Genomic DNA, 15,796 nt, shown 5'->3' on the forward strand with positions numbered 1-15,796 from the left:
GTTACATCCCATTACCTCTGCATCTCACTCCCATATCTGAAAAATAACACTTCAACAACAGCCTCCAATCAATACTGAAATGGCAAACTCTTTTAAAAAACTGCACAACAGTGGATAGGCACCACACTAAGAATATTAACACCATGCTATTAGCCACCTTTATAGAAAGGACTGTCTCAGCAGAGAGAGAAAAAAAAGAAAAAAAAGGAGTATCAGAAATAATGATCTTTGCAGGAAGAGGTGGAAGGCTTAAAATTTTTAACCCATGCTAAAAGCACATCAAATATTCTCTGCTACATGCACGCATTTATAAGTACGAAAATACACACATTTTCCAACTGTACATTCATCATGAAACAGTAAAGGTTCCGGATATCTTGCAATAAAACAAAACAAAACAAAAAAACCCTTGCAATTGGTAAAGATACATGCATAGGGTGGTTTTGCTTGTGGGGGAGCTGCAGAAGGGACAGAAGGTGAGCCCCGGAAAGGAGGGAAGGAAGGCTGCTGTTTTAATATTTACGTTTCTAATTCCCCCAAACTATTTTAATTGAGAAAGAATGTTAATTTCCCTCAGTTGAAATTACTGCTTGCCAATGTTGGTAGTTGGTAAGCAATACCCCTGCCTCTATCATGATCACAAGCTTTCTCTTCTTCTGGTTTTCTTAGTTTCTACCCCTCCCTAATGGAGCGAGCAGCTGAGTGGCTAACCTTCCACAATCCAGAAGACTGAAGCAGGAGCCAGGTCAGTAGACTTGGCAACTGCTACCAGTGAGTTTGAACCAAAAGGCTTAGTTTCAAGTGCAGTATAACAGTATTTGAATTGTACAGTATGAAAATAAATACAGCCTTTCTGGTGTCTGAATGCATTGGCACTGAAGGCTTAAGGAAATGGAAAGCAGATACAACATTTTTTGAACTTCAACAGATACACTGGAATTAGATCTGATAAGGGAGGTCACAGTTTTACAGTCCCATTTTCTTGATGAGATTCTTGTCTTCCCTATTGAAAGCAAACCATAACCAGTCAGCAGAAATAATTTTCCTAGACTGCACTAATGTAACTCAATTTAAAGCTTTCTATCAGTTTAATTACTTACACTTCCACCCCCAGTTTGAGCTTCAAATGGCAAACTGCCAACAAATGTTAAAAACAATTATCTTGTGATTTTCTTTACAGTATCTTAATACATGCATTACTGTAAGAGATTAAGTACGGATTTTAAATTCACATGTGGCTATACAGATAATCTAGCTTTGACTACTGCATAACACAATCCTAACATACTGGGTAAACTACAGCAAGCATTCTGTATGTGGATGGCCAATTATATCTCTTATAAAGATACTGTCATGCCCCTATGTAGGATTTCCTACTGATCATTTAATGAATACCGTATTATGTACAATTCAATCTTACAATTCCTTGCAAACAGAGTAATGTAGTCTATCAGACAAGAGAAAGATAAGTCCACTAGAATCAGCAGTTTCCATCCCAGGGACGTATTAATCTGACCAAGTCACGTCTTCTGTGATAATTAAATGCACTGAACTTTTCAGGAAGATCTCTTATGACACTGTTTGGAACTGCTTTCAGTATTTGAACACTTTCTGAAAGGATGGACAAAACAACTGATGAGCGCAATGATTGTTTCATCATCACCATGGAAAGATAAGTACCTTTTTTCAGTCTTCCTTCAACTGATTTCAAGTTTACAATCAACTTTACAATGACCATCAGAAAAGACATGTTTCATTTCTAAGGAAATTCTTAATTGTTACTGTGTTCAAATATATGCACTTCTGGCAAGACTACAGTCAAACCTTCTATGTAAGCCAAGGCACAGACTCACAACCAAAGTAAATAAACAAGTTAATAATAATGAGTCAATGGAAAGTATTAGCAGAGACATTTTAGATCAGATGACATTTTAGCTTTACAGGTCATAAAATATAAATTCTATGTCCTACCATTCATATATAGCTGATTTCAAACCAGACAATAAAACAATCACCACTATGAATGTAGGCTGATGAGTTTAAAAAACAAAAATCCTAGCCGTTGTACTAGAGAGTATACCACAAAGAAATGTCTACATGGTCCTAAAGATTGCTCCCTAGCAATTTCACTTCTTTTTCAAACTATTCCTTGTCCTAAGTGCCTTACTAGCTCTCAGTAAAATCAGCAACAAAATTGTCACCACGATTTTCAATCAAGATTACCAAAAGGAACTAGCCATATCATTTAAATGAGGTTTTAAGTGTCTCTTCTGCCCAAGTAAAGCATTTAAAAACAATTATTTTTATTCTTTTAACAAAAATCTGACAAGTACAAATAATGAAGCCGCTATTAGGCCTTATTTTTCTAGTCCCCGGTGCTCAGCAGGCTTTTCAAGGTAGCTGAAATCCACTTTTGTGGCATAAGGAATAGCTTTCTACTTTTTGCATGATCAGGATATTTTACAAAAAGAAGCTGTATCACCCTATAAACAGCCAGCTTTAGAAAAATTAAAAGAGACCCAACTCTTGTATGTTGTGCTGAAATCAGCTTTCCCTTCCTGTTAAATACAGGATGATTGCATTCAACCAGCACCATTGTTCAAAGCTTTCCCCGTTTACTTCCCTGCAGAAGCCAGCAGGACTTTCCCACACTGTATATGCTGCTAGGTAAAACTGAAGCCGAAAGGTCTAAAATTCCTTACAGAATTCCAGCCTCCACTGATTTTTCAGACTGTGTTCTTTTATTTAGGCATTTCCTTATTCCTGTTTCAGATGCTGATAAATACGCTCTGGATTTTGTCCACAAAAATCATTTTTGGCACATCTGATGAATAAATGGTTTACTTTTTGCTTAGTACTCCATGAAAAGAAATAAATTATTGAGATCTTGATCCAACCAATGTCAGGATAACTACTGTAGGCCATAGGTGTTTGCTTGTGTCAGCACAAGAGGCATTTATTGAGGTAGAGTAATATCATGTGCTTACGAGTTTGTTACATGTTAACAGGATAGACTGAAATCTTTATATATATAAGTAAATTACTTAATCTTATGGCTGGCATTTAATACCACTAGTCACAAAGTTAATCAGTAACTGGGCAATTTAATTACTCCATCCAACAACTACAAAGTGTAACTTCCTGCAAGCACTGTGTGCACACTGCACTTATTAAGAATCACTTCCCTGGAATATTTTAACAACAGCTAGATACAACGATCTGGAATTTGCTGATCAGAGTGCTCATTATTAATTTTGGTGAATGCAAGCAGAGAGCAAAGGCAAGCAAGACGACAAAAATTATTAACGTATGGAATAAGGAGGAAGAAAACAATTTCCATAAATAAGTCAATAAACATTATGGAACTTCAACAAGATATTGACTGAAGTATAAAATCTGTATTCAGTAATTATATAATTGTAGGAAACTGCTCAAATGTACAAAATTCACTATATAGCTTTGTGTATTCTAATTAGTCATGAAGTATTTCACATTCAGTCTATATTTATTAAGATAATAGAATCACTACTTCTGCAGTAATTCGTTTACTATCAAAACTGCTTAGGAAATTATGAAAATAATTGTACAAATAATCACATCACAGCCCACAGAAACATGGGCAAAACAAACCCAAGCCGAAGATTCGGCATTCTGAGCAATTGAGAGTACTTAGTAAATAGTCAGTTTCACTGTCAATCATATTCAGATGTTAGTTTGTTTCTCTTGTACTCAGGGGGAAAAAAAGTGAAAGACATCAGTAGTGTATGAAATCACAGAAAAAAAATAGTACTTAATGTTTAAAATAATACTGAGTGTAAAAAAACTCCCAAAACCTGAATACGATTATTCAAAGTATGTTAGTAGAAATAATGATAAATTTCCTGTTGTAACAACCTTGCTCTTATTATCAATAAAAAACTGTTTTTGTTTTTGTTATGCCCATGCTGACCTTGCACAAAGACCCTTGCTTTCAGCACAATCTATTATACTAAGGACATACCCATTTAAAATGAAAATTCCATCAGTAATAAATTCTCTAATTAAACTGATCTCCATCACTCTTTTTTTTTCCTCTCATTTTGAGACATGTATCTTCAGAAGTACGTGTAGAATTATTTCCATAAAACTACCCAACATCTTCAGTGATCATTGCGAACCTAAAATAATCCTGCTGCATTACCAGAGTTTGAACAAAGACGCCGCATGCTCCTTTTCCAAACCTTTTCCTGGGCAAGTAAATGAATGTTTTTAGCTGACTATGGCTAGCACTGACTTATGTTGCTTATAAAAAAATCACAATTGCTTGAGAGAAATATTTAAAATCAGTTGTTAAGAGGATTTGGGTTAGTCCCGAGGCCACTTCCTCAATCACAGTTTACAATTGCATGATTAATCTCCCATAAAATTGCTGAAACGTAGATAAACAAAGACAGTCAAATTCACAAAGGAAAGTTAAAGAACTCTGGACTTTGCTGGTAAAGCTGCTTATAGTTTGTAAATGTTGTCTGAAATGCAAGGTAGCTGAATAAAGTTTAATTTTGATCTTTCTGCATTGAGTTAACTGAATGCATTCCTCAATGAGACTTGAAGTTAAAAGGTACAATCATAAAAATCCAAGCCTTCATGCATGGCAATAAACCTTGCTACATAAACAACCTAAAATTTAATGGGAGATTAAAGAAGTTATTATAGGTAATTAAGAATATATGCTATCAAAGAAAATATCAGAGAAGGCTTCCATGTTGCCTACTGCTTTGATGTCAAAACTGCTTTCAAGCAATTCAGCTGTTTTTATTAAGATAGATAAAATGCCCACTAAAGAGTATCAGCTTTGGTACTGTTACAGCAAATAATCAAGAATGACAGCAGTGGCTGAGAACAACTCAGTAATATGACAAAATATTGAACTCTTCTTAGCATTTAATAAAATTCTACAAACAAAGAAGCATCTTATTGCAGGGAAGAGTAGAAAGTACTCAGTACTATGAGATTTTATTTTTTTCAAACCATGAGAAACCTGTTTCACATTTTCTGAAAAATTCTATTGGTGTGTTCAAAATTAAGTAGGAAATAAGAATGTCTAATTAAAAGTTTTAGCATTTATCATTCCACAATGAGGAAGTGTCTTTGGGTAAAAAAAAAGTTTTGAAATAACCCTACAGGATGCCAGAAAACTGAGCAGAAGTACTGGTTTAATATGTGGTCTGTCTTACTATAGCAACTAAGGAAACAAAGCATTAAAGGCTGGCTTTTGATCTCAGTTATCCTGGCACATCTAAGACTATATTTACACAAGTGAGACCACCCACTGGACCAGAATGTGTAAAGACCCTAAAACATCACCAGCATATAACAGAGCATCTTGATACTTAGACGTAGTTCATATTACTTCGCTATTGATCATCATAACTCAAAAATCAAGCCAATCTAGCTGTTGATATGGGTACTACTTGTAAATGAATACATTTCTCTTCATAGGAAATCAATCAATACTAATGTCACTGTGTTGGTACGTATACAAACTCCATTACAGTCATGCCACTCAGAGAGCTTATGGAAAGACTGATACTTCCAAAAGCCATTAGACTGTGTGAAGGTGGTACTTGGCAAGTGACTCTTAATACTTCCTCATCAACAAATGAACTATAATTTCCTACATTACACATTCCAGTTCAAAAGGCATGTATGATACAGGAATATGTCTCCAATATTGTTTTTGTATCAGGACATGGGAAAATCAAATCATTTTATAGAGAAAACTTCAATTTACTTTAAAATGTCATTTATTACACACTGTACATAATGAAGAATATGACCTGAAGACTGATGCTCCAGGACAGAAAGAGGAGAAGGAAAGGATTACTGCACTGGTACTTTGTTTCCCCTTTGTTTTTCCCAGTTTCTTTTCCTGAAGAGGTATAACTGAATATTACTTTTTACAGCAAAAAAAAACAGCAATATCTGCAAAGTAAGAAAATCTCCACAAATAAGTACTTGCAATTTTTAATTTTCCTTTTTAAAAAGAAAAACTATCTGTAACAGCAATTTTTCTATCTTTTCAAGTGTAAAATCCCAGTATACTGCAGAAAGAACATAAAGATGTTATTAAAAACTTCACATATATAAGCTTGTCTTCCCAGTCTCAAAAAAGACAACAAGTTCAAACAAAGCTCTTCAAATGCTTCAAACAATATTCTAAAAAAAAGCTAAAAGTGGGTTTTTGCAGAGTTTTGCAAACTCTTTCCAACTGTATGCCTATAAAATATTGTATCTACGCATGTAACCCTCTCTGGTTAAAGCAGAAGTTTAACAAGTATTTTGGTTAATTCTTTTCACATATTCAATAAAGGTAAAGAAAAAATCTCTTATAGAGATAGTGTACTGAAATAATTTGTTTTCTCTGTACGTGCCAAGCAAACAGTTGGGCACATTTGGGCTGCTACACACTCTGTGAGGTCTGGGACATGAATGAGCAATAATTGAGCATGGCACTATTTGAGAGCTGAGGTAGTAAGAACAACAATTTCAGTGTTTAGGGTTTTTATTTTAACTTTGAATCACATTTGTGTGTAATGAAGCAGTACTCCTTTTATTCAAGTTCTAAAATATTTGTCCAGTTGGGATTAAAAACCACACAGTTAAACAACAAAGATTTCCTATGTTAAAATTAAGCCCATACTATGGTATGTTCACTTCCCCTTCACTTCCTCACTGTCATTCTCCCGTGCTATCGGAAACTGGTGGAAGTTATACACAGCTGTACCCATTTCCTATTTCACTTCAATCTTCAAGTCAACCACACTCACAAGAAGCTGAAGGCTACAAAGAGTGTAAAACTGTTATAATTGAGTGAGGCAGATGATTTCTCCATGAGCTACTAACGTTTCATAAATTCTCAAAGCTCTAAAGATTGCAAAACATTGAGAAACAAAGAACAAGATCCATAGACTTAATGTTACACAATTTTTAATCCTTCTATTTGACAGAACAAAGATTTATATTAAAATAGCATTATATGGTAGGATTGTGCATACAAAAGGGTTTTTAATTCAGCACTGCTTGAAGGTTGATATTAACTCTGTAATCCATGTTTTGAGGTGCGGTATAATTTTAGGAAGCAAACTGCCAAAACCCTAAGTTGCCACAGGATCCCTTTAGTATAAGTGCTTTCTAAAACATAAGATATTAAAAGAGAACATAGGGAAAAAAAAAGTAGGAGCAAAAGCTGAATCAAGTAATATACAATCCTATACAAAATACTTTTATTTTCTGATTTAATCACCCAAAATTGAATTTCAGAGTCAAGCCTGCCAAGACATCTTAATTTCACTTTCTTGTATGTATGTATTAATACACTGAGCACGGGATACAGTAGATTACAAAATGGGTAATTACTCAGTGTTTGTGTTGGAATCCCTAATTTAAGAAGGCCTTATCTAAATGGTCTAAGTCCAAGAACACTGGATTACTAATTTCCTCAGAGGAATGACCGTGAAATTCTCAAGATAATACTGCAAGTGCTTCATAAATATGAATTGGGATATATCACAACACTCCCATACAATTAGGTAGTGCAATTATTCCTGTTTTATACCTGGAAAAATGAAGTACTGTGAAATGAGCACTCAAAATTAATTTGGTTAATTTCCTGTCCAGGTTATGAATCCAAGTCTAACTTTTGAAGCTATGTACTAATTCTCATATCAAGGCATAGGAAGTTACGCTTTTGCTCTCAGCATTTCTGCAAATCAGATCCCAAATTCTTACATGACACAACATTAAATAGCTCCCTGCCTCATTTGCTATTATTGTTTTCAATTTCTGAAGTGAGGGACAGTTTCTGGAGAAAATGTTACTGTCTTTCCCCAAGCCAAATCTACTCAGCGCAATAAATTTAGTAGAAGTCCTAAGGCAGCGGAAAGAAGCATATCAATTTGGCAAAAGATAATTTATTTCACAGGATCAGAAAATATTTCTGGGCTGAATAACAGACAAGGTGATAAAAAAAAAAGTCTAAGGGTCTTCCCTCCTATCTCTATGGATATCTGATTAGGATTTGAATCTCTTGCTCTGTGATACTGAGGAGAATTAGGAACTCCTTTTACTTTGTCATTCCATTGCAGATATTACCACCAACAAGAAAGCAGTACAAACTTCTTTTAGACTCATTATCTCAGCAATCCTCGATATGTTGATATGACAAGGCCTGTATCGCTGAGGAGTAGCCATCTTTCAAATAACGACATGGCAAAACATTAAAATCTGTATGAAAACAAATGCAGAGACAATTCCATTGTCTCAAGTACTTGTGACCTTGCTAGAAGGCAATTACAAAATGTAAAAAAAACCAACAAACAGACAAAAAACCCTCAAAAGGAAAAGAGCCACATCCACAATCAATAGTAAAGAATTACTAAACTACTTTCTATTATGCATACCATAAAAACAAACAGTATACACGGAGCACTGAAGAACAAATAAATTATTCACTCTTACATAATTCCTTTGCTTTAGATCGCTACATGAGGGTTCTAGAAGGACAAATCTTTCCTGATATTCTGTGCTCTTTAAAATTCAGTTTAAAGAGGAAAGACTAAGTATTTTAGTCCCAGCACATGTGTTTGGAATAAACATCAGTCTCTGCCAATTCCAACTTTTTATATCCAAACACATTCAAATTACTTGGATCTCTTATAATTTTTGTCAATTACAAGCTATTCCACAAGAATTTAAATAAAGTTTTAGTACAATTTATATAGAATCACTGAATAGTTCAGGTTGGAATCAACTCTTAGATCTCGTCCAATTCTGCTACCTTGGGCAGGGACATGTTGCTCAATGCCCCATTCGACCCAGCTTTGAACACTTCCAATGATGGGGAATCCACAGACTCATCCACAGTTGTGTTCAACTTGATTATGAAAGTCATGAAATTCATTTATGTGCTAGTTCTTCCCTATAAACAATATTATGGTGACTATTTTTATTACACTTGGCCAGCTTAGATGGTACAGCATCCCTTTTTTTTTTTCTCCATTATATGGGAACTCCCAAATAAAGAGTATTTTGTTTGCTTTAATCAAAGGCCAAGAATATCTGAGAAGATTACAAAATATCATACATTGTACTGCTATATATAGTCTGTTTCAAAATGTGAAATATCACATCTTCATGCAAAGAAAAAATGTAGCAATGTTTATTTTCAATGAAGTTATTTTTAAATACTTAATATAATGAACATATTTTCAAGTGCCAGTGAAGATTTACTGAAAACTCTGAAACAGATCACTCTAAGACTTATGCAAATAGATTATAACACTTTAGCAAGCAGCTAATCAGTAGTTCTTTTCATGAAAACAATCTTTTTCCTGTGACAGATGAACTATTTCCTACATAAATCCATGTCAAGTTTTCCATCTAAAATGTAGGCATATTGCACAAAGACAGACACACATCTTATTTTAGATGCTATAAATGCTAGTAAAGAGCTAGCCAGGCATAGAGAACAGAAAGAAATATTTTACTTGACAAAGGTTATAGGTAGGTTATTGCTATTTATAATCTCTTATTACTCTAATGTGTGAGAGTTCTAGCCATGCACCATCGTGTTAAATTCCATAAAAGACAGAAGAAGATGGATCCTTGACACAGAGAGGAGACAATAATACAGCATCAGCTGAGACGTATTTTTAGTCACCGACCACATGTTTTAAGAATCCCAACACTCATCTTTCCTTTACTTGGATGGAATGCCCTTAACAGACCTCGATTTGCCCCTGAGGCTGAACAGGCAACCAAAGCAATAAATGCAACATGTTTAACTCTTACTCTGCAACTTTCAGTGTTATAATGGTATATAGTTAACAACTTCATCCATATTCTAGCTCTATCTCCCTTTTGACTGGAAGGGAAACCTGCAGCCCTGTGAAGGTTTCTCTCCTTCTGACAAATACAGCATGATAGCTTCCAAGGTAAAAAATGGTGACATATTTGCAAAAGCAAATGAGACAGGATTTGATCTCACTGATTCTAGTCAAACATATTCTATTCTAATTAACTGAAGGAAAATACACTGTGTTATAACTACAACAAGAACAGATTCCTTTTGAAGTGATTTTTAAGCTCCTTAACAGTACAGTGAAAGAGCTTTTTATCCCTAAGAAGATCTATTTGGGTGAAATGCATCTGATTTCTAGTAGGCAGATGAGATACTTGAAAAGTAACAAACCTGATAAGTCCAGTGATCGAGTGCTTTGACTATATCAGTATCTACTGCAAACAAAACACACACAAGGAAAAAAGAATGCTGCCCATCAGATCACATGAAATCCAATGTCCTATGTACTTTGAAGACATTATACTTGATCTAGCTACTTAGTTTTCATTGAACTTCAGCTTACTCTGGGAACAAAACAGAAGACAACAAACAGAAAGCTGCAAGAGGATTCCCCTCTGACCATCCAACTGTTCTCTTTCCCTCTTCTGTATGTTTATTATATTAGCCTGTCTAGCATCATTCTTAGCAGATAATAGGAAATTTACCCACCACTGTGATTTTAACTGCCTTTAAAGACAACATCTTCCTCTCTGCTGAATGTTAATTAGAAGAACTTCTCTTTCAATTCTTGTATGCTGACTTAATTATTTAACAACTTATTTATTTTCATTTGTTTTTCCCCTTTAATATGGACCTGAGAGAAGTCCTCTGGACCACTTTGCTTAATTCTGCAGCACAATGCCATAATAAAGGCTGGTAAGAAACTCTCTTGATATAAATTATTTATTAGCACTCTGTTAAGTATTCTTCATCACTTCAACATCTAGTATCCAAGCCACCTTAAGCTCGCTTTTTAACATACGTGAGATCACCAGTAACCTACTGATGCGGAAAACTACAAACTCAGTCTGAAGATAAGTCACAATCTCTTCCTACACTATTTTCTACACAAAAAATAAAGATGTTTTTTCACCCCAGAACTGAAGTGAGGCAGACATGCACATGTCCATACACAAAGCATGGGAAACATTATCCAATGACAGGGAAAGCAGAGATGAGTTGCAAAGGACCAAAGCAAAGAATAAGAAAAAAAAAGGAGTATATAAAAGTACCTGACACCCCCAAATAGTTGGTCAATTACATACTAAAGCGTAAATGTAGGTAGAGCTTATGTTCACTTGCAGTTTAAGTACAAAAGCCAGTCAGCTTTTTTCCAGGTAAGTTTCAGACAATTTTTCTGCTACTTTTAAATCAATAGCATTCATCGAGACAAGGATTATCAAAGCAGCACGTAATAGTACTTTGTAAAAACATAAAGAGATTTTTTTCCAGCCTTCATTTTGGATCATATGCAAACAGAAAAGGAAAGAGAAATAAAAATAAACAGTCGCTGCACTGACTTTAGAACACTCTGGTTTTGATTTTTTCTTGTTTTACATCTTCAGGTTGCCTTTGTTCTAAAACGAACATTTCTGTAAATATACTAGCTACAGGCCTTAACTACACTAGAAGACCTTTTGCAGCTTATGTTTTTTCATACATGCCCATTGGCAATGTCTCACAAGCAGATGCAGAACATACTGACAAAGAAATTATTGTAAAAAAGAATCCAAATAATATACCTGTGTTTGCATTCACAGCTTTGCTGACCCAGCAACTGCAGCTTATATAGCATGCAAGTCTTCTACACTCTGAGCTAAAACCATGAAACGTAATGAAGTCCAGTGTCAAAACCCGATTTTCAAAACATGACTCTCACTCATAGGGTTTTGTTGCTTATTTAAATCTCCTTAAAATTCCCTCCATGAATGAGTAAAAGCTAAATGAATGTGGCTTCTTTTTTGCCTTTCTACCTAGTCTCTTTAACCTAAAAAACTCTGGATTCTGAGAAATTTCTGAATGAGTGGATGAAAAGTCTCCTGTAATTTGTACCGTGACCAGGGACTTAAGTGCAACACATGAAAAGATAAGCTGTGCCCTACACCCAGACACCTCTTCTGTTATGTTAGGTAAGATACCTGTAAATGACATCCAGTACAGCTACTACTTTTTCTGCACTCACTCATAAGCAAGGGATGGTGAGTGACTTTTATGTTGTTTTTAAGATTATTCTTCCGCTTCAGTTAAGATGGATTATTTCATTTGTTTCCTCTCTGGAAATAGGTCAGTTGCTTTTGTATTGTGCTTTCCTGTTAAACCCTCAGGACGTTTTTCCAAAGTTTTCCGATCAGCTCTGAACTCACCCGCTGAAGTCACACCTTTTTCACTACATATCAGCCTGCAAATTTAACTCCCAGATTTTGTCCTAACAATGGCAAGAGCTAGTAACAAAGAGAGTCCCTTAGGACTGGGACAAGTGAATTTGCAGTTAATAAATGGCTTGCACTGTGTTGTCTAACATTAACTGAAGGGAGCAGGGGCAGGAACCAGCTTAAAAATTGTGTGAAAATTGAAAGACAGCAATTGCTAAAAACAATTTGAATAAAGCCAAGCTAAAAGATCCCAAGAGCACATTTACTGCACTACAAATTCAAATGGGCATTGATCAGACTAAAGCTGAGCCACTCAAGAGGTTAAACCACCTTAAAACTGGGAGGGTGCAAAAATCAAATACTTTGAACAAACTGTTTCACTCTTAGATACTCTTACTGATTTGTATAATTTAGTGATACAAAGTTAGAAGGTAATCTCTGCAACCACCTGAGTCACGGTAACAATGTTAAACCAGAGTCAGATTTTGCCCAAGTTGTGTATTTTCGCAAAAAACAGTGATTTATTTGTATATATAAAAAAAACTGTCTTGTACTTACCAGTTTTGGGGTTTATTGAAAAGAATCCCTGTGGATTTCCACTTGTAATCTTGTATGTTAATTTTTCACTTGAGCTAGAATCTGGATCAAATGCCTCAATCTGAATGACAGATACATCCTTAGGCGAGTTTTCCATGACCTCTGGGTAATAAACCGGTTCTGTTGTCTGAGGAGCATTATCATTAACATCCCCAACTTCTATGTAGATTTCAATGAAAGACGATAAAGGCACAACACCTCGGTCTGTTGCATAAACAGTCAACCAGTAATGTGAAGTAGTCTCACGATCCAGGTGATCAGCAGTCTCAATAATGCCTGTTCAACAGGAAGAGAAAGAAACAAATCGTTCAATATACAGAAGAGTGTAGAAACAGAGAAAAACAACAAGCTTAAGAAATGAGAAAGTTCAAAAGAACTGACACTGATTCTACAAACTGTTACTATACAGACACAAACATTAACACAAACCTGAAACCACAAAAATAAAATTACTACAGCAGTTTTCAGCAATTATGAATTACAGAAAATTAAACAGTATAGTACTTTCTTTCTACCATCCTCTGAGATTTATCAGATCAATTAACACCATTCAAAAAAGCTATTTTGCCTAGAAGACACAATATAATGAATAATTTGCCATCTTTTGGGACTTGAATAACCCTCTTTATTCATCACTGATTATAGTGAATTTTATACCATATTAAACTATCTGATTTGAATGCCAAACTCTTGAACTGTTTACCATTATCCATATTAATGAGCAGCAACTTAAATGTAAAACATTCTTATCTACACAACCGAATGAATTACTTAACTGAATTTTTATAATATGCATATCTATTTATGTCCACACCGAAATCTCACAGAAAAGTTAGATCTGAAACAAACTTTCATATCATTAAGACCAACCACTGTCTGCCATTACTTTGGCAGCAAAAAGCAACACTTAGCTTAATTTCACATCCATAAAATAAACTATTATTTAAGGAACAACTAGAGAATTCACAAACCTCACACTGGAGTTAGTCTGAACCAGAACTAAATAAATCATGAGGGACGCAAGTTTTCATCCACTGTTAAGGAAACTCAGACCTATTTTTACAAGCAACTTACTCCACAAAGTATGCTCACAGTATGTATTATATTTAAAAAGAAAAGTCATGACATGGCATGAATTTGACAGAGGGTTAATATCAAATGCATTCATACAGCCATGACACCATAGAAATTTGCATTTTCCTTTTCTTGATTCAGCTGCTCTTACATATCATCCTATCTAAGATATTTTCTAAATGGAAGTTAATGAACCTGCTATATAACAGGATATGGGCAGAGTAATACCTTGCAACCATTTGCTGTGTTTATCTTGAAAAGCTCTGTCATGGAGCTAATTTATTTATTATATTGACACACAGTAGACCAAATTAGTAGCAACGCCCAGATGATCCAAAGTATCACCATGACTCCAGGACTCTAGATATACTCATAAGATGTGACTATGTGTGATGTGGCCCTTGTCTGAGCTAATTTACTCTCTGCAACATACACACAGACAGTAAAACAGGACCTCAATAAACTATGCCACTATGTTTTTACAATTTTTCAGGAAAGAAATTAACTATAATTTCCCTAATGCACCAAGGACACCCTTTCCTGAATGCAATATTTAAGCTCAGCAAAATGAGGCCAATATTGAGGAATCACTCCTTTGCTTGTTATTTCCTTGCTCTGTGGGAAGCTGCATAAAGGTTTGATGGTAATAATGCTATGTTTTAAGCTGCCAGTAAGACTTCAGGAGGGCTGTAGTACATAGCACCTAATACCTAAACCTGCAGTACAGCCAGGTATAGCATTTACAGCAATGCAAAATTTTAGAACTACCACCAGGTGTCAGTGTGGAAATTGGTTTTATACAGTCTCAGACCAGAACTGGGATAAAAAGGAGGGGCAGGTAACAGCGATTTGAAAATACACAAACATAACGCACAGTCTATAACAGCTTTCTTGAAAGCATACTGATGGCCTTATAACTTCCTCCTTTGCAGACAAACACCATCAGAAAACAAACCAAGTTGTTCATTCTAAGGACACTTACATTTTACTGTTCCAGTCTCAGAATTTTTTTTTTGTGGCAGTCTTGTTATAAAAAAATAAATCCTCTAAAGCCACTAGGTTTGTGCTGAGGCTACTTACACAGTTCCACATGTTAAAGTAAAAAATAAATTTAAATAGGACGCCATAAATCTATTCTCTCAAAGGAGATGCAGCATTGAACACCCTATTACCAGGATTCTCACTCACAGCACCTTTTGCAAGTCTCTGGTTCAGCCAGACGACTCACCTAAGAGTAAAAGAACACGTGAATTATTCTGTCCTCACCTGTAAGCCTAATGCTTGATATGGCACAAAAGCACTTCAACTTCCATCTAGGTAGATTCCCTGCATGCCCCAGAACATTTTGTAGAACCTTCATGCCCTACCAAACACTAGACTGGCTGTTGTAATTCTCTCTTAGCAGGGATCCCATTAATGCTGCTGTGTTGCTTGTGATCTGTGCAGAACACAGTGGGCATGATTATGTGCTGCACTGAGCAACCATTATCATTTTACACCTGTCCTGCATTCCTAACACTATCTACATCAGAAGTGGCAGATTCATTTTAAGATAGCCTTCCCTGATTTTAAAGAAACAGAAAGGGAGACTCTCATCGTAATGGAGCTCTCCTCCTATCTTAACTGGCAACTGCAGTTTCTACTACTTTAGTTATCCTAGCCTACCTCAGTGAAAAAAAGAAACCCTACTGTTGACACTGCTGACACCCTGCCTCCTCCCTCCCAGAGGGGGTAGTAAGACAGGCTAGGGTGCTGCTGCCCATTATCATCGGGGATGGGCCTCTATAAAGACTGACAGTGGTTACTCCCCACCCCCCCAAAACAACAACAATACAAAACAAAAAAAACAAAATTTTCCCTTTGTGAATTGTCACTT

The 15,796-nt window shown here is 35.5% G+C and overlaps 1 protein-coding gene across 4 annotated transcripts in view; it reads right to left on the reverse strand.

Annotated features, from left to right (window-relative positions):
- Window positions 1–15,796, reverse strand: part of FAT1 (FAT atypical cadherin 1) — a 98,743-nt gene that overhangs the window by 51,397 nt on the left and 31,550 nt on the right. For all 4 annotated transcript variants that reach the window (XM_065736940.1, XM_065736937.1, XM_065736939.1 and 1 more), the window contains exon 3: window positions 12,808–13,122. In XM_065736940.1, the coding sequence (XP_065593012.1) occupies window positions 12,808–13,122 (315 nt within the window). The remainder of the gene's footprint in view (window positions 1–12,807; window positions 13,123–15,796) is intronic.

Source organism: Cyrtonyx montezumae, unplaced genomic scaffold (genome assembly GCF_038088225.1).
Source record: "Cyrtonyx montezumae isolate F1298 unplaced genomic scaffold, pur_monq_1.0 scaffold_2, whole genome shotgun sequence".
Taxonomy (NCBI): Eukaryota; Metazoa; Chordata; class Aves; order Galliformes; family Odontophoridae; genus Cyrtonyx; species Cyrtonyx montezumae.